The sequence below is a fragment of the Eumetopias jubatus genome, unplaced genomic scaffold (assembly GCF_037043125.1).
Source record: "Eumetopias jubatus isolate StellerSeaLion01/CBP00866 unplaced genomic scaffold, mEumJub1_p1.0 scaffold_4, whole genome shotgun sequence".
In the NCBI taxonomy this organism is placed as follows: domain Eukaryota; kingdom Metazoa; phylum Chordata; class Mammalia; order Carnivora; family Otariidae; genus Eumetopias; species Eumetopias jubatus.
Window position 1 is genome coordinate 54845847 of NW_028274810.1, and position 20713 is coordinate 54866559.

General features: G+C 42.4%; 1 protein-coding gene across 1 annotated transcript in view; it reads right to left on the bottom strand.

Annotated features, from left to right (window-relative positions):
• Positions 1-20713, bottom strand: part of ROR1 (ROR family WNT receptor 1) — a 180974-nt gene that overhangs the window by 130024 nt on the left and 30237 nt on the right. The window contains exons 4-5 of the mRNA XM_088022847.1: positions 2240-2527; positions 1539-1569 (exon numbers count right to left, since the gene is read on the bottom strand). Coding sequence (XP_087878973.1) covers positions 1539-1569; positions 2240-2527 — 319 coding nt within the window. The remainder of the gene's footprint in view (positions 1-1538; positions 1570-2239; positions 2528-20713) is intronic.

Genomic DNA, 20713 nt, shown 5'->3' on the forward strand with positions numbered 1-20713 from the left:
TACTATCTTTCTATAAAATTAAAAACCATGAGATCATGACTACGACTGGGCTCATCAGAAAGATGGTAGCAAAGGAAGAATGAAAACATCAAGAAGTAAGGACATACAAGTGTTTAAAAACAATTTTGACAACAAAAAAGGAATTCTCAGATGCAAATGCAACAGTCAGAACGTCAACAGCCCGGTGCTTCATAGTAAAGGCAGATTAGTGAACCGCATTCATCCACCTCTGATGCAGATTATCTACCACATTTGAAACACAGATTAACAGGAACAAATAAGGCACCGGGGTGGGAAGCATTTCTACAGCAAGTAACGAAAGTTTTAATCTTTGTTTAAAGAAGACTTCAAAAGGATTCCACATATCGACGGATGGTGAGATCATTAAAAAAAAAAAAACTTCAAGAATGCAATGCCGAGTGACCAAGTTTCTGACCTGTTTTAAGATCAATCAACATTTTCTACCTAGATAAGTAGAATGAAATTAGCACTTGGGTGATTTTAAAGGCTCTTTTACGGTTGCCTTTAATCGGCTGACGAAATAGCAGAACGGGGTGGCTGAAGGCCAATGTTTATTTTTACCCACTACCTGTTTTATTAATGGGACTGTGGGCCACTGGGCCCTTCAGGCACACACAAATATATTAAAATACTCCACACTGTAATTAAGTGGCACAGAAGGGATTAGAGCAAATTCAGGGGCTGTTATATTTGCTGTAGGTGCCATCTAGGTCAGACATTCTGGTGCTCTTGTGGTAGAGCTGAGTGAATTTTATTTCTGAAGTCTACAAAGTATGGAATATATTTTCTTGCAGAGCGAGGGTTTTAATAAATGGCTCTTATCCCCCAAATAAAAACATACATCAAGAAAAATGCCCCAAGCAGATGCTCCTACAGTGAAGGAAGAGAACCCCTTAGCCAGAGGAAAGGAGAAATGCATCATGAATCACATCAGTTTAAGAAATGGGGTCTTTAGACTCCAATAACAAAGGACTCGATATGAATCAAACCCCTGTAACTCTCAGCCCCAGCCCAGGGCTTTCTTCCCTCCCCTATGTGAGTCAGAACTTTTGCCTCTAAGTTTTTTAAAGGGAATACAAATAAAGTGATCCCTAACTGTTGGTCTGTTCAATAACTCTAGAGCATCAGGAATGCAATGCTTGCAGAAACACAGAAGAGATCCATTTAGGCTCCAGGCCTAACACTGCCCTGTATCATTTTTTTGTTTGATTTGACCAAATCCATTATCATAACTAAATGTTAGATTGATTTTAAAAATAGAAAATATAAGTAGGTTTTTGCTTTCATCAACATGTTCAGAATCAACAAGAGAATCAACCACAATTGAGGTTAGTGCCAGTGCTGGTCTCTTGTGAATCTTCGTATCAGAGAAAAAGCAACATGGAACGAGGGCAGGGCAACATGGAATGAAATCTGGACACAGTGTTTTGGCCCAAGCAGAGGACAACACTGCCTTTGCCCTAAAAACCTCTGGAGAAACACTGAGAAGTGACAAGAAGGGAGATAAAAGTACTTACGAGGACCCTGGACTTGCAGTGGGAGGGGGGCCTGGAGAAATGAAAGGAAAACAAAAGAAACAGTCAGGCTGGGTTACTGGAGAGTGAGCGTGGGTTCAGTCAAACCATTACAGATGAAAGTTCTCAACCACCTCGAGGTGAGCTTTTTCTGGGATTTATTATTTTGTTTCAGTTCCCCACAATTACCTCTACCAAAAAACGTCCCAGTGAGCACCTGTCTAGAGCCCACAGTTCCACAGGCCTGGAAAACGCTAGGACAAGTGCTGGCAAATGAGTCACTAGAGTAGGCATCCGCATGCTACTCGGGGGGTTTGCAGTGGGAGGCTGAGTGGTCCCAGAAGCACACTGGTCGAGACAGGAGAGGTTTGGAAGGCAGCTGGACAGACAAGAGGCATACGTGCTGTAGACCTTCCCATCTTCTCTCTCACTGGCATGGTGGTTTAGAGCAGGGCTGTGGGGTCAGACAGATCTGGACCCCACTCCTGCTCTGCCATTTACTAGCTGGGCAACCCTGCACATGGTCCTTAACCATTGGCCCTGGTTTACTTACTTGTAAAATGGGTGCAACTGTACCAGCTTTAGAAACTGTCCCAGTTTCTAGGCACATAGGACATTTTCAGTATGTGCCCATTCCCTCCACCCTGCCCCCCCCCCCCCGAATGCTGAGGGCCAAAGGCCATCCCCAGCAAAAGGTGGCTTACCAAACTTGACGAACAGGACTCCAGTGGTAGAAACCACCTTCTTGCCGTTTGTTGCCACACATTGGAAGTAGCCTGTGTCTGTGGTGTCCAGGTTTCTAATCCGCAGCCTGGAGCCATAGTTGGTTGCCCGAAAGGAGATCCTCCGGGGCTCCTGCACCACAGGTGCATCATTTTTGAACCAGCGGATGGTGGGAGGTGGATTCCCAGACACTTTGCAGTGCAGTTCAGCTGTCTGCCCCAGGGACGTGGTGATGTTATTCATCGGTTCATCGAGGGTCAGGTAAGAATCTGTGAGCACAGGGCGAAGGAGGTAGGTGAGAGGGGCAGACAGCTAAGGAGCACCTCCGAGCAACCCAAATCCACTCCAGTGTGCCCCAGGACCACAGAGAGACTGCACAGGAGAGGCATGGTGGAGACAGACCAGGCATGAAATTATACATTTACTGAGACCCTGTGACTATAGAACAATCACCCACAGAGCCTGCTGCTTACAAGGAAACTTGTCACTAACCATCGTTTAAAACCCAAAGTTTTCAAATGACCATATGGTAACCCATGGATAAGTAAATGTACTTCCTAAGCCAACACAGAATGAGATTTTGTGTTTCAAAGTATAAGAAAAACACACGGTCCTTGTTACAGACTCAAACAATACTGTGAAGAAGAAAAAGCTTCAAAATTCACCTCAAATCTTTCTACCCCAAAATGATACCATTCTTAACATGCTGGCAAAGATCCTTCCAGCTTGTCCACTTTTGATAGGAAAGAAAGCATGAAAGACTGGAAAAGTAGGAGCGACATATTTATATCCACATAGCACAAGGTCAGGAATGATGCTGAAAACCTTGCAGCCAGTGATGATATAAACCCCAGGTTGTCGGCAGATAAAGTAATGAGGCAATGAATAGTTCCATAATGTTACTCATATTAACCATTAAGATGTTACAATAAATAATTCTATATATTCAACTTTTAATTGAGCTATAATTTACATTTTAGGAAATGTACCCATCTTCAGTTATATAGTTCCAGAAGTACTGACAAATGCATATATCCATGTAACCAATGCCCTTACCAAGATAGAGAGCATCCTGAACAACCCAGAAAGTACCCCTAAGATCTTCTGTAGTCAATGCTTGTTTCCATCTGCACCCCCATCTCCATTCTAGGCAACTGCAGTTCTGATTTCTATCATCATAGACTAATTTTGTCTGTTCTAGGATTGCATATAAATGGAATCATACTGTATGTACATTTTTCATTTGGCTTCTTTAGAGATTTCTTAAACATTTTAATAATGAAATAAATTTTAAGTTTATTCTTCAATAATATATTTTAAACCTCATATTGATATTGGTTGCAGAATCCAGTTACAGAGAAAATAATTTACTATTTAAAAAATTAAGTTCAATATTTTTTTAAAACAATTGGTCTGTTGTTGATGTATAAGGAGTATTCTTTGACTTTATGTTCCCTGACCACCCACTGTCAGGTTGATCTCCTCTGCATACCCTCCCATTGCCTTCTGTCTTTCCCTGACTCCCAACCTGGGATGGGTTGTTAAGCAGTTGTCCTCTCTGCCTGACTACAAGCCCATAAGGGCAGGCATCTAGAATGTTTTGTCATCATTGTATCTTTAGTGTATCCTACCGTCTAGCAGCTTTGTCCAATAGGACTTTCTGTAATGATGGAAGTGTTCTATAATCTGCATTGTCTAAATGGCAGCCACCAGCTACAGGTGAGCTACTGAGCACATGATATGTAACTAGAGCAACTATAGAACTGATTTTTTTTTTTAAGATTTTATTTATTTGCCAGAGAGAGAGAGAGAGTGCAAGTGAGCGCACAAGCAGGGAGAGTGGCAGGCAGAGGGAGAAGCAGGCTCCCCACTGAGCAAGCAGCTCGATGCGGGACTCGATCCCAGGATCCTGGGATCATGACCTGAGCGAAAGGCAGACGCTTAACCGACTGAGCCACCCAGGCGTCCCAAGAACTGAATTTTTAAATTTAAATTTTAACAGCCACACGTGGCTAGTAGCTGCCGTATGGTACAGCATAAGCAGAGCATAATAAATTTGTTGAATTTAATGGAACTTTGTTGAAAAATAACCCTTTTTTGGGAGAGATCTAAGTGGCTAATTTGAAAGCACCCAAATTCCTATAAAATACTTTCATACATGCCCAAAATAAATAATTCATTAAGTACCTTAATTTTCCACAAAAAGATTGGGGAGAGATGTCAAAATCTGGGCAGTCCCACAGGAGTATGTCACGCATGTGAGTGACATTTATCTTATGTGAGTGGTAGAAAACAGATTAAGTATGACTATCACTCACTGTGTTTCCAGAATGACACTTTTCATCCCACTTAAACCAATGAATAATTATCCTTCACAACGCAATCATGAGCCCATAAATTATGTTGCTAATGTCTTGCTTCTTTCCATTTATATTCTGATCTTTATCTCTGAACTTGTTTCTCTAATCTATATCCATATATATTCAATCTATGAATGTTTTTGCTCTAGATAGAAGCATATGTGTTCCTAAGACATTTGAGGTGTGCCCAGAGAGTAGAGAAACTAAGGAACAGGTGGCTTTATGGAGCTGCCATCATGGCCTCACAGTCCTGTCTCCTACTCAGAGAATGGCTAACTAAATATCCTTGCTAGAAAAGAAACATGGAAATAGCAATGCCAATATAAGCATAGTGATTAATACTCCATTGGGCAGGTTCTGGAACTCAACTAACTGGGTTTGAATTCTGGGTCAGCCCTCAATTCTGAGTGACCTTAGGCAAGTTACTTAAACTCTGGGTACCTCAGTTTAACTGAAAAATGGGAATAATAAATAGGACTCTACCAGCCAAAGCTGTTGGAGGATTAAAATTAAATTGGGTGACACATGGGCAGCACTTAAACTAGTGTTAGGCAAAAAAGTAAGCACTCAAAATGTTAATCGATGTTACTGCAATTCTTTTTATAATGATAACAATTTTTGTATAATGCTTTTCAGGTTACTGAGTCTTGCATTCTCCTCTAACAATCTAGCAAAGTAGGAAAGGAGGAGCATTAATGATCACAAGAAGGAAATCACATCTCAGAGATGCACTGACCGGGCCCGTGGTCTCTCAGTGACCTCGCTGTACCTTGTGCCCAAACCCTCCAGTGCTAGCAGCCTTAAGTTCTCAGGCTCAGCCAAGCAGAAAGTCCAAGTGAGCCAACAGGCCAATACGGTAGTGAGCACAGATGGACTATTTAGAATCCTACAGTACGCCGGGGGCTTTACTTCTGTACTCACTCGCTCAATAACCCCACAAGGCAGGAATTGTTATCATTGCTTTATAATGATGAGACCTAGGATCAGAGACGTTAAGTGACTTGCCCAAGGTCACATGGCTGAACTGAGGTCTAATCCAGATCTCTCGGATTCCAAAACCTAGCTCTTTCTATTCCGCCAGACTACCTGGGCAGCTCGAGCCCCACTGAGGGGTGGGGACAGAACTTGAGTTTCTTCCCTAAAAAAGAGCAAGCTGGGGACACACACCCACATCCCCACAGGGCTGTGATCTGCCCCTAATTCCAGTCAGGATTGTCTAGCTAATGGGTCTAAACTTTAGCTGGTGTTCTGGTTTCCCTCCAGAAGCCAGGTAACTCACCTTACCTGCTACATGGGGATCCCAATTCCCCTGCCTATCCCCTGGTAGGCCCTTCTCCTTTTTTTTTTTTTTTAAGATTTATTTATTTATTTATTTGAGAGAGAAGGGGGAGAGGGATAGAGGAAGAGGGAGAGAATCTCAAGCAGACTCCCCAGTGAGCCCAGAGCTGGACATGGGGCTCAGTTCCACAGCCCTGAGATCATGACCTGAGCTGAAAATAAGAGTCAGACGCTCAACCGACTGAGCCACCCAGGCGCCCCCTACCTTCTTTCAATATTGAATCTAACCAACACCGAGCCACACTCCCAGAGGCCAGGATGACAGCTGCTGGGTGCATGCCTCAGGGGTTAACATTACCTGCTGAGTTTTAGTCAAAAACCAAAGTCACTTCTACTTCTTCTCTTTAGTTTTCTCTGACAGGTGGTTGGAGCCAAAGCCTAGCCAGCTCTGTGGCCAAGTCCACATAACACAACACATAAAAGGGTGGCTGGCACTTCAAACTATTTCTTTGACTCCAAACTCCAGTTACTTCGCATGATACCATAATCCCAGACATACAGAGCTTCAAGTCTGTTCTTCTAGGAACATAAGTTAACCAAGAACCAGAGAGTTCTATCATGTGGGGGAGGGGTAGTTTTTCCATTACCCTCTGGAGGCGTATTCAGATTTATTGAAAACAAATTAGTAAGGGCTGATCTAATATACAAAATCAACCCTCACAGACTCTGGAGCCAGAATGCCTGAATTCATGTCCTAGTTCTGCTCCTTATCAGCTGTGTGACCTTGGGCAAGTTGTGTACCCTCTCTGTGTCTCAGTTTTGTTATCTGTGAAATTAGTACACTAGGTGTATCTTCCTCATAGGGCTATTTCAAGCATGAAATGAATTAACACATGGCAAGTGCTTGGAATAGGCTCTAACACAGAGCAAGTAGCATGTGAGTTTCTGTTATTTTTATCACCTGTATTTTTCTTTTCTTTTTCTCACAGGTATCTTATTCCTAAAAGTAAGGAATGATTATTCGTCCAACTGATTGGTTTCCTGACCAAGTTTAGTCTTGATTTCATAGAAAAGGACACCAGCGGGGTGAAGTCACCTGCCTGAGATCACATAGCTAATACTCTGCAGGCAAGAGCAGCTGACTTGTCCATGAAGCTCTATATAATACCCACCTGAAAACAAAAATGAGGACTGCAGGGCATCTTGAAATCAGTGTAGTCACTGGCCCAAGCGGTGTATGTCCAGAGAGAACAAAGGAAATGTAAACAAATCTTTGTGTTTATTGAACAAAGGAGCCCTGCCCCACAAACACAGGGAATTTGGTTTTAACTTTTTACCAATAAAGAATAATGTTCAAATTTGTTTGCCATCTGTAGCTGCTCACTTAGAACAAGCAAATGGCCCGGCCCTCAGTTTGGCAAAGACTAGGAGCATCAGAATAACATTTGGCCTAAACAACATGAAAGCATTTTGTGACTAGAATAAAATAAAATAAAATCTCATGTCTGCATCATTACTATCAGCCCTGTTGTTAACAAGCCCCTGGCTACAATCCATTCTCTTCCCAGAACCAGCTGGATCCTTCTGCAGCAGCCTCACGGGCCACACTGGGGGATCCATTCTCTTCTCTACTCCTAAAGCTTGGTGTGGCAGCTGCGGGTTCTGATCCAGGAGTCATTCCTTTCAGGGAACATGTGGGTATCTCCGGGAAGAAGCCCAGCACAGAGGACACCTGCAAAGTGGACCCGACACTCGCTGTGCCGCGAGCTAGCTGCTTTTGTCAGTCATTTCACATCCTAGACTCTGGCTTCATGCTCTGTTACATGGGCCTGTGCAGGCTGTTCCTCCTGAGCGGTCTACGTTTCCATACGGAGTAGCCACAGACACCCTAGAGGGCAGACAGCACATACCAGCTGGGCCTGATGCCACACAGAGCAATGGGGCTTCTACATTTATACCTGGCTACTCATACTTTCTTGCAGTGGCTTGACTCAATACCTCTGACAATGTGTGCTTGAGCCGTGGAAGCTTTCTCATCCTTCTTTCCCTTCTTCCTTAGGTCACAAATGCTGGCAGACTGGCCAGGAGCAGGTGGACTATAATTTGGCTTCAGAGAGAAAAATACTCCAATTCTGCTGACTCCACCTTCTAGCTCTGTGTTGCTGTGTCTCCCAGTGGGGGGGGTACTGGTAATAATGATGATCATGATAAAAACATCAACGATGATGATACAATAATGACAGCGGTAACAGTTAACCCCTCAAGGGTACTTACTATTATGGCAGGTGTTGTTACAAGCTAGTTTTATTATCCTTATCTTACACATCAGAAACCTAACGCACAGACAGCGTAAGGAAGCTGTCTGAGATCCCACAGTGAGTAGAAGTGAATCAAGTTATTGATTCAATGCAATTACAATCAAGGTCTCAGCAAGTTATTTTGTGGATACTGACAAACTGGTTCTAAAGTTTCCATGGAGAGGCAAAAGATCCAGAATAGCCAAAATAATATTGAAGGAGAAGATCAAAGTTGGAGGATTGATACTACCCAATTCCTGATATAAAGCTACAGTAATCAAGACAGTGTTGTATTGATGAAAGAATGGACAAACAGATCAATGAAACAGAGAGCCCAGAAATAGACCCACATAAGTATAGTCAACTGATCTTTGACAAGAAAGCAAAGGCAATACAAAGGAACAAAGAGAACCTTTTCAACAAACAGTGCTGGAACCACTGTATATCCACATGCAAAGAAGTGAATCCGGACACAGATCTTACACCTTTCACAAAAATTAACTCAAAATGGATCACAGACCTAAATGTGAAATGCAAAATTATAAAACTCCTGGAAGGTAACAGGAGAAAAATCTAGATGATCTTGACTATGATAATGACTTTTTAACTTATTTTTTTAAAGATTTCATTTATTTATTTGAGAGAGAGAGAAAGAGAGTGCCAGCACAAGTCAGGGAGGGCATAGGGACAAGCAGACTCCCTGCTGTGCACGTAGAGCTCGATCCCAGGACCGCGGGATCATGACCTGAGCAGAAGTCAGACGCTTAATGAACTGAGCCACCTAGGTGCCCCACAATAATGACGTTTTAGATACTACTGGGAAGACATGATTCATGAAAGGAGTAACTGACAAGCTGAACTTCATTAAAGTTAAAAAAAACTTCTGCTCTGCAGAAGACAATGTCAAGAGAATAAGAAGACAAGCCACAAAATGGGAGAAAATATTTACAAAAGAAACATCTGAAAAAGGAATGTTGTCCAAAATATACAAAGAACTCTTAAAACTCAAGGAGAAAACAAAAACCTGATTAAAAAACAGTCCAAGACCTTAACAGATACACCTCATCAAAGATATAAAAATGGCAAATAATCATATGAAAAAATACTCCACATCAGATGTCATCAGGTAAATGCAAATTAAAACAACAAGATCCTGCTATATGCTATGGGAATGACCAAAATCCAGAACACTGACAACACCAAATGCTGGTGAGGATATGGAGTAACAGGAACTCTCATTCATTGCTGGTGGGAAGGCAAAATAGTGGCTTCTAGCCACTTTAGAAGACAGTTTGGCAGTTTCTTAAAAAACTAAACATATTCTTAGCATACGATCTAGTAATCTCGCTCCTTGATTATTTACCCAAAGGAGGTGAAAACTTCCGTTCATACAAAATCCTGCATAAAGATGTTTATAGATTTATTCATAACTGACAAAGCCTTGAAGAAACCACGATGTCTTTCAGTAGGTGAATGGATAAACTATATTACATCTAGACACTGGAATATTATTCAGCACTAAAAGAAAATGAGCTATCAAGCCATGAAAAGACATGAAGGACACTTAAATTCATATTATTAAGTGAAAAAAAGCCAAACTGAAAAAGCTACATACTGTGTAATTTCAACTATATGACACTCTGGAAAAGGTAAAACTATGGAGACAGTAAAAAGATCAGTGGTTGCCAGGGGTTGGGGGGAGGGGAGCAGGGAGGGGATGAATGAATAGGCGAACACTGAGGATTGTTAGGGCACTCTATAATGGTGGATACATGTCATTACACATTTGTCTAAACGAATAGAATGGACAACACCAAGAGTGAACTGTAATGTAAGCCACGGATTTTGGGTGATCGTCAGTTGTAAGATGTACCACCCTCGTGTGGGATGTTGATAATGGGGGAGCCTGTGCATGTGTGGCAGCAGGGGGTATACAGAAAATCTCTGTATCTTACTCTTAATTTTGCTCTGAACCTAAAACTGCTCTAAAAAAATAGTCTTAAAAAAATTAGATGCTCTACTACCCTATGACCCAGCAATTGCTCTACTGGGTATTTACGCCAAAGAAACAAATGTAGTGATCTGAAGGGGTACATGCACCCCAATGTTTATAGCAGCAATGTCCACAATAGCCAAACTATGGAAAGAGCCAAGATGTCCATCAACAGATGAATGGATAAAGAAGATGTGGTATATATACACAATGGAATATTATGCAGCCATCAAAAAATGAAATCTTGCCATTTGCAACGACGTGGATGGAACTGGAGGGTATTATGCTAAGCAAAATAAGTCAATCAGAGAAAAACAATTATCATATGATCTCATTGATATGAGGAATTTGAGAAACAAGACAGAGGATCATAGCGGAAGGGAGGGAAAAATGAAACAAGATGAAACCAGAGAGGGACACAAATCATAAGAGACTCTTAATCTCAGGAAACAAACTGAGGGGTTGCTGGAGTGGAGGGGGGTGGGAGGGATGGGGTGGCTGGGTGATGGACACTGGGGAGGGTATGTGCTATGGTGAGCACTGTGAATTGTGTAAGACTGATGAATCACAGACCTGGACCCCTGAAACAAATAATATATTATATGTTAATAAAAAAAATTAGATGCTCTGATTTTTCATTCTTGGACAGAAATTCTCAAACTTTCTGGTTTCAAGACCCCTAAAGACTAAAATATTGAGCCCTGGACATCTGGGTGGCTCAGTCAGTTGGGCATCTGCCTTTGGCTCAGGTCATGATCCCAGGGTCTTGGGATCGAGTCCCACATCGGGCTCCCTGCTCAACGGGGAGTCTGCTTCTCCCCGTGCCTGCAGCTCCCCCTGCTTGTGCTCTCTCTCTCTGACAAATAAATAAATTAAAAAAAAATCTTTAAAATATTGAGGACCTCTAAGAGAAAATTTAAAAACATTTGTATACTAATTTATTGAAAAATAAAAAAGTAATGTCATTACTTAACATAAATAATATATTTCAATGAAAAATAACCATATTTTATATACACACATACATAGTGAAAAGGATGGCATTGTTTAAGTTGTTGTAAATCTATTTGGCTTAAGAGCAGACAGCTGGATTCTCCTCTTTCTGCATTTAATCTGTTGAAATATGTTGTTTTGGTTAAAGTACATGAAGAAAATGGCTTTACACAGCTGGAAAAGGGAGGGGTATTTTAATAGTCTTTTCAGATAATTTAGAATATCCTTCTGTGATACTATACTAAAATTTGACAAGTGGTAGTTTCTTAAAGGTTCATCATGATGTGAATCTGAAGCCTTATCAGTGAACTTTTCATAATCTGTTATATTAAAAGGGGTTGGTTTATCTTGGACTTTAAAGATCTTTTACCCACATATGATTTTGTAACACCACGCATTGTCCATTTAGAAAATATTGTTCCAATGAGTTATGTACATATTCCAAATGTGAACACATTTAATTACATAATAGAGAGAAATCATTTTTGTTAATATCATCCCCAATCTCATCAGTAAACTAGAAAGCTGTTGGGCGCCTGAGTGCCTCAGTCAGTTAAGCATCTGCCTTCTGCTCAGGTCATGATCTTGGGGTCCTGGTTTCGAGTCCCCTGTCGGGCTCCCTGCTCAGTGAGGAGTCTGCTTCTCCCTCTCCCTCTGGCCCACTCCCTGCACCGCACCCCCCCGCCCCGCTCTCTCTCTCCTCTCAAATAAATAAATAAAATCTTAAAAAAAATAAAAAAGACTAGAAATCTGTCAAGCTCATGGTGGTGGCTAAAAGTTTCCCAAAATTTTAATTTTTGCTTGGAAGCTCAAATTTTATTATTGGCGAATACCATCTCCTGTTTATTTGAAGTGGCAGACTCATTTTGTTCATTTCCAAGAATATTCAAAAATAACTAACCATAGTTTGACGGTCAATCATTCTTCTTTTTTTTTTAGTGTAGCTGACACACACTGTTATATGAGTTTCAAGCGTACAACATAGTGATTCAACTTCTCTTGATGTTACACTCTGCTCACAAGTATTGTTACCGTCGGCTCCCACACAACACGTACAATACTACTGACTATATTCCCTCTGCTGTACCTTGTCTTCCCGTGACTTATCCCTTCCATACCTAGAAGCGTGTATCTCCCTCTCCCCTCCACCCATTTTGCACCCTACCCCCAGGCAACCATCAGTTTGTTCTCTGTATTTATAGGTCTGATTCTGCTTTTTCTTTCTTTGTTTGTTCCTTTGTTTTATTAGATTCCACGTATGAGTGAAATCATATGGTATTTCTCTTTCCCAGTCTGTCATTTTTTCAAGTAAAGAAGTGGCTAGTTCACATCACAACTCAAATACTTTTCTTTGTGACAACTATAGGACTTCAGCAGCCAGCGTTCCTGCATATTTCCCATTTTGCCATATGGAATACTAAAGACATGTACTCATAGGTCAAGATTTAATTAAATTAATAATTTTTACTGCTTCATCAAAGACATTCTTAAGTACAACTGGCTTTTTTTTTTTTTTTCACTACAAGGGCATGCTGGTGGGGATGACAAGGACCTCTAGCAGAATTTGATAGTTTGCTACGACTGTCTTGATTTAGGCTGGGGCCCCAGCAGTGTTACCTAAACCATTGCTTTTGTATCATCAGGATGGGTAAACTGCAGTTTGGAGGACTTAAAGACTATCCCAGCCAACAAAAGGCAAAGCCAGGATTTGGACTCTAAGCTCAGTGTTCTTTCCGTCACACCCCACAGCTGCCCTTCACTACCCCTCTGGGCCCTGGACTGGTGTAAAGCTTCAGAACAAAATAGTTTAACTCGAGCCCTGCGCACCATAAGCCAGAGAAAGGCCTGGATGGCCTGCTTCCCATTTCTGAACAAACAGCCTGGGATTTGGGGGCAACTCTAAGCGATTGTGGTAGATCCGGGCAAATTTTGAGACTCTGAATAAAAAAGGACTTGATATTTTTTATAATATAGGGAAATGAAATACTAATCATCTTTTGGTGCCACCATTTTCTCCATGACCCATTGAAAATGGTGCTTATAGCTAAGACTTTTTGAGCATTTATAAGGTGCCAGACACCATCCTCAGTACCTTGTACACATTAACTTATTAATTTTGAAAACAATCCCATGAGTTAGACCCTATTATTACCCACATTTTAGAGATAAGGAAATGAGACACGGAGAGGTTAAGTATTTGCCCAAAGTCACACAGGTAGGTAGTGGAAGAGCCAGGACTCAGACCCAGACCTTTGGACACAGGAGAACATACTATTAGCCAATGCACCATTCCCAATGAATCCAGACTGTGGTCTTTCATTGTCCCCCACTCCCCCTAACCGGGACTACAGAATATTCTTGCCCTTTTAATGGATCCACCCAGCATGTAACAATACCCACCGGTACCGAGAACAACTAAATCACTCCTGGTTACAAATGATGGAAGTCACCATAGAGAATGAACTTTTTAAATACAGTACAGGCATCGTTCATACTGATGCTTAATCAACCTAAAAAGTGAACTGCGAGAAAAAAGAAGTTAGTTTATGAGCTTTCTGGGAATTGAGACCCGATTTCCTCCTTTTTTCCTTTTTGTATTCCCCTTAGCACTCCATGTGTTATTGTGAACTTCGTAGGCATTTAATAAAGGCTGGTTGATTAAGTAAATGGAAGGCTCAAGTGTATTTAGGGCAAATGAGCTTTGGAGACACCCCATTTATAACTGACCCAGTTGACAAGATGTCACATCCACAAATCCTTCCCAACATTTATTGCTTAATTTTCAAAGTGCCCTCCCACTCTCCTCAGGGAGGGAGGTGGGGCCAAGAGTTATATTCTCATTTTGACAGGTGAGGGAAACTGAGATATAAAGAGTTTAATAGTCCTTTGCCATGGCAACCCAGCCAGTCACAATTAGGCTTCAGGGCCTGGGTCCTGGTATCAAAGAGATATATGCCAAAATCCTGGTCTCCTACAGGACCGATCCTTCTCAGAAGAGGGAGGAGGCTCCCGACATGAAATAAAATGCTTAGCTAAACATAAAGGAAGGCTGCCAAACACAGTTAGGTCATCGCATTTGACTCTGAGAGAACATTCTGTTCACGCTATCAACCTGCATTCACTTTCAGCACATTTCACCATAAATACTTCTGACTCACTATCTCGGGAAATATTTTTTATCTTAATAAACTCAATGCAAAACATAATCTAAATCGGCTTGCACATTCTTGAGTTGGAGCCACAAGCTGCATTTAATAAAAATCAGGGGAAATAGCAGGGGACTTCTGAATAACCGCAGTTTGTTATCTGACGTGGGGCTGCTGGGAAGTCTCGAACACACGGGGAGCAGGAGGTCAGTAAGTTGAAGGTATGGAGAGAGCTCAAGACCACTGGATGACCCCACTTGCTGGAGCTTCGTTCCCACTGGAGGCACAATTTATAATAATGGGCTGCAGCGCGGTAATTAAGAACACGGCTCTGGAGCTGGATGCTTGGCTAAATATCGGAGTCCCACCACTCACCTGCTGGTACTTGACATCTCCAAGCCTCAGTTTCCTCAACTGTACAATGGGGCCAATAATTGTACTTACCCACTAATGTTGTCGTGAGGGTCACATGAGATAATCAATTTCTGGAACATCAGAAGCACTCACTACAGGGAGCTATAATTAGAGCCAGAGATTCTCAACCCTCATGAACATCACTATCACTTGCAGAATAACAAACAAAACCAACACTGATACCTAGGTCTTACCCTTAGAGATTCTAATGTAATTGATCCTGGGTGGAGTCTGAGTATAAGCTTTTTTTTTAGGCGCTCTCCCAAAAGATTCTCTGGAGCTGTCAACAGGAAGACACATGGCTACAGTAATTTTAAACTCCCACTTTCTGGCCACTGAGTCTTGCCTGGCTTCCTGCTAAGCCCAGTTTCTACTGCTCAAAAATCTCCAGGATTCTCCACTACAATCCCTATCATTCAGAAGAAACCAAGACAGAGACATTAAGGTACAGAGACACCTCCAGGAAGATAAATATTTCCTGGCCAAGCAAAGCTGCTACAGAGCAGGAGATGTGATGGTTAAAAGTCCAAAGAAAGAAAAGGGCTATGCTGGGCTGGCTCTGGGCCTACCACTCACATTCTCTTGAGAGCTCACATACTAAGGCATCAAGCTGAGCTTGGGTTAAGGACCTCTGAGTAACAAGAGGGGTTGAAAGAGTGTCCTTAGGACCAAAGACAACAAATAGCCAAATATGTGGCTCCTTTCTGGGGAGCAAACACATATATATCAGAAATGGTTCTGCAAATGTGCACTTAGAGCAAAAACCCCTGGTTTTTTTTAAATCTGGACCAATGGGGAAAAGTAGCTGCCCTTACAGGTTTTTCTTTAGGAAGCACAGTAAATACACAGCAACTCAAAGGAGTTTAAGAAAACTTTGCTACCTAGAGGCTTGATTTAATGAATAGGTCATTTTTTACAAGTAGGCCAATTTTATGTAAATGGCCTCTTAAAAGCTCAGGGAAACCACTTTGTCCTCTTAAGTAGCTAAGATCTACTCAGAACAAGAATTGCTGGCTTCCAGCATTTAGGTCACTTTCTGCCCCAGCTATAATTAATAAAGGTGGAAGGAAAAAGGAACACACATGTTGAGCACTGATTCTATTAGACACTTTCTGCCTGCTATTGCATTTTATCCTTTCTAGAATGCTGTGGTGTATATGGGTTTTTGTTACCCAGTTTTAAGGAAGATACCAAGGCAAGGCCCAGCATCACCGGGACTGAATCCAGTTCTATCTGACACCTTCCCCGTCCCCACTCCCAGTTTGTCCCCTCTCAAGCTGCTCTTTTATACCCCATTGTCATTAAGAACTTCTTCCACTATCAACTCACCTGAATCCATCCGGATGACATCTCCTTTTCACGCCAAAGAGGCCATGATCTCTATGTACCCTTATTTTTTCTCCAGGAGCCGGGTGTCTAATGGGATCATTGGCAACTGCCAACAAGGTTGCTCTAGTGACTTTTTTTTCTAGTTTTAAACTTTTTTGGACTTCTGTGACTTATTTAAGTATCCAATTTATTTTACTACAATTTTCAACCATTTTTATTATGCGGGGGTTATTATTATTTATAATCTGGGGGTTATCATTTTATTCATATTTGTCATGTGTATGTGTTGTTTAAGTTTAGAAATAATAAGAATACTTTAAAACAATGAACAGAAAAGAAGACATCTAAATGGCCAACAGATACATGAAAAAGTGCTCAACATCACTCGGCATCAGGGAAACCCAAATCAAAACCTCAATGAGATACCACCTCACACCAGTCAGAATGGCTAAAACAAGTCAGGAAATGACAGATGTTGGCAGGGATGTGGAGAAAGGGGAACCCTCCTACACTGTTGGTGGGAATGCAAGCTGGTGCAGCCACTCTGGAACACAGTATGGAGGTTCCTCAAGAAGTTAAAAATAGAGCTACCCTACTACCCAGCAATTGCACTGCTGGGTATTTACCCCAAAGATATAAATGTAGGGATCCGAAGGGGTACATGCACCCCAATGTTTATAGCAGCAATGTCCACAATAGCCAAACTATGGAAAGAGCCAAGATGTCCATCAACAGATGAATGGATAAAGAAGATGTGGTATATATACACAATGGAATATTATGCAGCCATCAAAAAACGAAATCTTGCCATTTGCAACGACGTGGATGGAACTGGAGGGTATTATGCTAAGAGAAATAAGTTAATCAGAGAAAAACAATTATCATATGATCTCACTGATATGAGGAATTTGAGAAACAAGACAGAGGATCATAGCGGAAGGGAGGGAAAAATGAAACAAGATGAAACCAGAGAGGGAGACAAACCATAAGAGACTCTTAATCTCAGGAAACAAACTGAGGTTTGCTGGAGTGGAGGGGGTTGGGAGGGATGGGGTGGCTGGGTAATAGACATTGGGGAGGGTATGTGCTGTGGTGAGCACTGTGAATTGTGTAAGACTGATGAATCACAGACCTGTACCTCTGAAACAAATAATACATTATATGTTAATAAAAAAATAAAATAAAATGATGAGCAGAAGCACACTTAACCATTAGAACAATGACTTGGATACAATCAATCCCATCTAGCTGAAATTCACAGGGATACAAGGTTCTGGTTTGTGGACTGGTCCCTGCATCTTAGAGAAGTATTCCCAATCTTGTTTCTGACTTTTCTGGGCTTCATCGATCCTAACTATGAAGTAGTGATTATTTCAACTACACTCTCAACTTCAGCTGAATGCTAGCATGATAAGTAAATTCACGGGCCTAAGAATTCTTCAGATATAAGGTACATCTACATTCCCAGCCATCTCTAGCAGCTTTTCCCAGTCCTGCAAAACCAAACCAAAGAATACCAGCAAAACCATCAGCTATTACCTTGCTTCACTAGAACTTAGAAAAATTCTAACTTGAAAACAACAAAAGAGGTAAAGCTTTTGACGCTCAGGCTTAGGCCTCGCATGCCATACTGCAACCTAAGAACTGCATTCTTGCCCCTTTATGGGTGGGTGATAAGCCTTTGTAAAATGCTGACAGACCTTAACTGTAGCAGGACAGGATGAGTGGGCTTGCATAATGAACTTTTAAATTACCAGAGATAGTATCTAGAAGGCCAGGCCTGAGATAAGTCTCTGCTTTGGGCCGTGGGCCAACGCAAACAGAGCACATCATAAGTCATCTCTGTGATTTCAATACTGTGACTAGGAGAGATGCCTCAGCATCGGCATGATGCGTGCTCCTCACTACAGAAGTCTATAGAAGCTTCTGCGTCACGCAAAGGCCACAGTTTGCCTTCAGCCCTTTGGGGAGCCCTTTTTGAGGAAGAACTAAGCCACATTTAGGGCCTTCAAAGACGAAGTCATTGTGTATTTTTACTACCCTGGCCTGACTCTGCAAGGTCGCGGCTTGTCCAGTCATAATAAATTGCCGAGCTTTTGATGGCTCTAAGGGATGCCCAGGTGGCTTTCCAAATAAAAGTTTGCCACTCTGGCCAAGGAATTTCTGTCCCTATAGGGACAACACAGTTATCCCAGCTCAGTTCTCTAGTCACATCTTGATTGAACAGATCCCAAATCCCTTTGTGTGCCTGTCAGCATTCCAACGTAACTCCACTGAGGCCAACATTCCAGTTCCAGGTTTTCCCAGAATATAAACGTCAGGGGACACAAAAGGGCACAAAACCCATTCTTTCCCCTCTTCTCCTTTCCTTACGCAGGGTTTGTATTTCAAATTTTGAAAGAATCTGCTGACTTGGCCACATCTCAGATCTGCTGCTGTCAGGGCAGTGAGCTGGAGAGGACCCTGCCACCTGAATGTTCTGTTATGAATGGGGTGATTTTGCTCTCAAATTTTGAACCAAATTCCTCAAAAATTAGACAGTCTCTGCTCGACTGCCTTTTCAACAAAACAGAAAAGTTACTAAGTAATCTGGAGATGGAAACAGAAGTGGGTGCTATTTTCTCAGTAACAAGAGGCAAGAGTCAATGAAGCAGATGAGGCAGGGAACACTGGGGGTGCATGCATGTCCTTTTCCCTGGGTACAGCATCTTAAACCCTGCACTGGTTTGCTATGAATAGAGGTGGAAAATGTTTGACAAAGAAATGAACAAATGGATTGACGTGTACAAAGATCTCTCATCCTAGCGATAGAATCAGACATGTAAAGAAACAGTCATACTAGAGCCCAATCGGAGTATGTTCAGGGTGATAGAGGACCCTAGGAAAGGGGAGCTGAACCTGCTTTCTGGGACAGAGACGACACGTAGCAATCGGTAGGATGTTTAAAGAAGAGGAGATAGGACTGCTCTCCATCAGGAGCTGCTTAAGATCTCGAAGGGAGGACGAGATATCCCAGGGTCTAATTTGAAAGTACAAGTCAGAGTGAGAGTAAAGTTAAGTGTGTGGTCAAGACATTGAGACCAACATGGGCAGGCCAAGGCTGCCATGGCTGTCCCCTGTCCTTTTATGAGGCCTAGTAGGCCAGACTCAAAGCAGACTGGACGGGCAGAGAAACTCCAGACCTCCTGTCCTCTTGCTGGAATCCATAGGCATTTGGGGGAGAGGAAAAAATGAGGAACCGGAAGAAAAATAAGCAAATACTTTAAATTAAATAACTGTGTAGGCCCCGGGGGGGTACCTGTCCCATTTCTCTTCACAAAATATTGATGGAAAAGAAGCCAATAAAAATAATCAGAAAAAGGGAAGATGCAAGGGGGGAAAGTGCTATTTTCTACTTAGGAAGGGGTGAGCATGTCCAGCTATTGAAATCAGGGAAGGCTTGACAGTAACAGGGGCCATTCTTGAGCTGGGCCTTGGTGGAGAGCAGAGGTTGACAGCTGGGTTCCCAGATCAGAGAGAGCGAGCCTGGGAGAGCCAGGGGGAGTGAGGGCAGAGAGCAGGAGCTAGGCAGCTGCTGGGGAGAGTGGGGAGGCACAAGGTGCCACCCTTGAGGACTGTCCCCACAGGACCCATGCCTCTGCTGACACAGGGTGTCCTCCCCAGGTTCCTCCTGCAGGAGTGCCCTCCACATGGCAAGGCGCATAACATCTTAGGCCTCTGCCCAATAAATGTTCACTGCATCCGCTAATCACTGTGACGATGAACAACAGCAACACACATATCCAGCCACCTTGAGGAGCCCTGAAGCATCTTTCCATCATGGTCTTAATAACCATCATGTTAACATATACCATTAACATTTGTTTAGAAGACATCATTTCAGGAGAATATGCTCTTGGGAAGCTCCCAGCCCCTCCCCTTGTACCTCCCCCACTTGGCTTATGGTGGGGGGCGGGGTCTGCTTTTCAGGAAGTGGAAGCAGAGGAAATGGCATTCTGTGGGCATAGGAATGCCTTGAGGAAAAGCTTAAAGTCATGGGTGTCTAGACTAGGTGGGGGCAACACAGAATAAATCACCCCCATTTGCCTTCTGGGAAGGTTATGGATGAACAAGTAGTAGACAAGAAGGCCAGAAAGAAAGGCTGGGCCAAGAATGAGGAAAGACCTCAGACAGTAATGAAGGATTTTGTAACTCACCTGGCCAGCAATAGGCAGTTTTTATACAATACTAAGCCAAGACACCTGTGCCCAGACCTGGGCTTAGGGAAGTGTGAGCTGACCCAGCAGGCCAGGGAGGGGAGAGCTGGTGAAGAATGTGATGGAGAGGAGGGGCCGGAGGGGTTCTGATTTTGTATCCCTATTTCTTCCTCCCCAAGTAGATGTGACCTCAGAAATCCAAGGAAAAGCAGGCACAGATCTCTGATCATGGATTTCCATCAGAAATCACAATGAAAGGATTTCCCCAATTGGGGAAAATTTAGTTCTCCCTCCTATTTCTTTACTCTTAAATAGAATGCTTCACTGTATACCTTTATGCTTAAATATTTTTCCCCTTTTGTATTATTTCCTTAAGCTACATTTTTAGATATGTCTCTCTTTCTTGGCAGGACCCAAATGTGAGTCTAATGTCTATTCCTCCAGAGGGC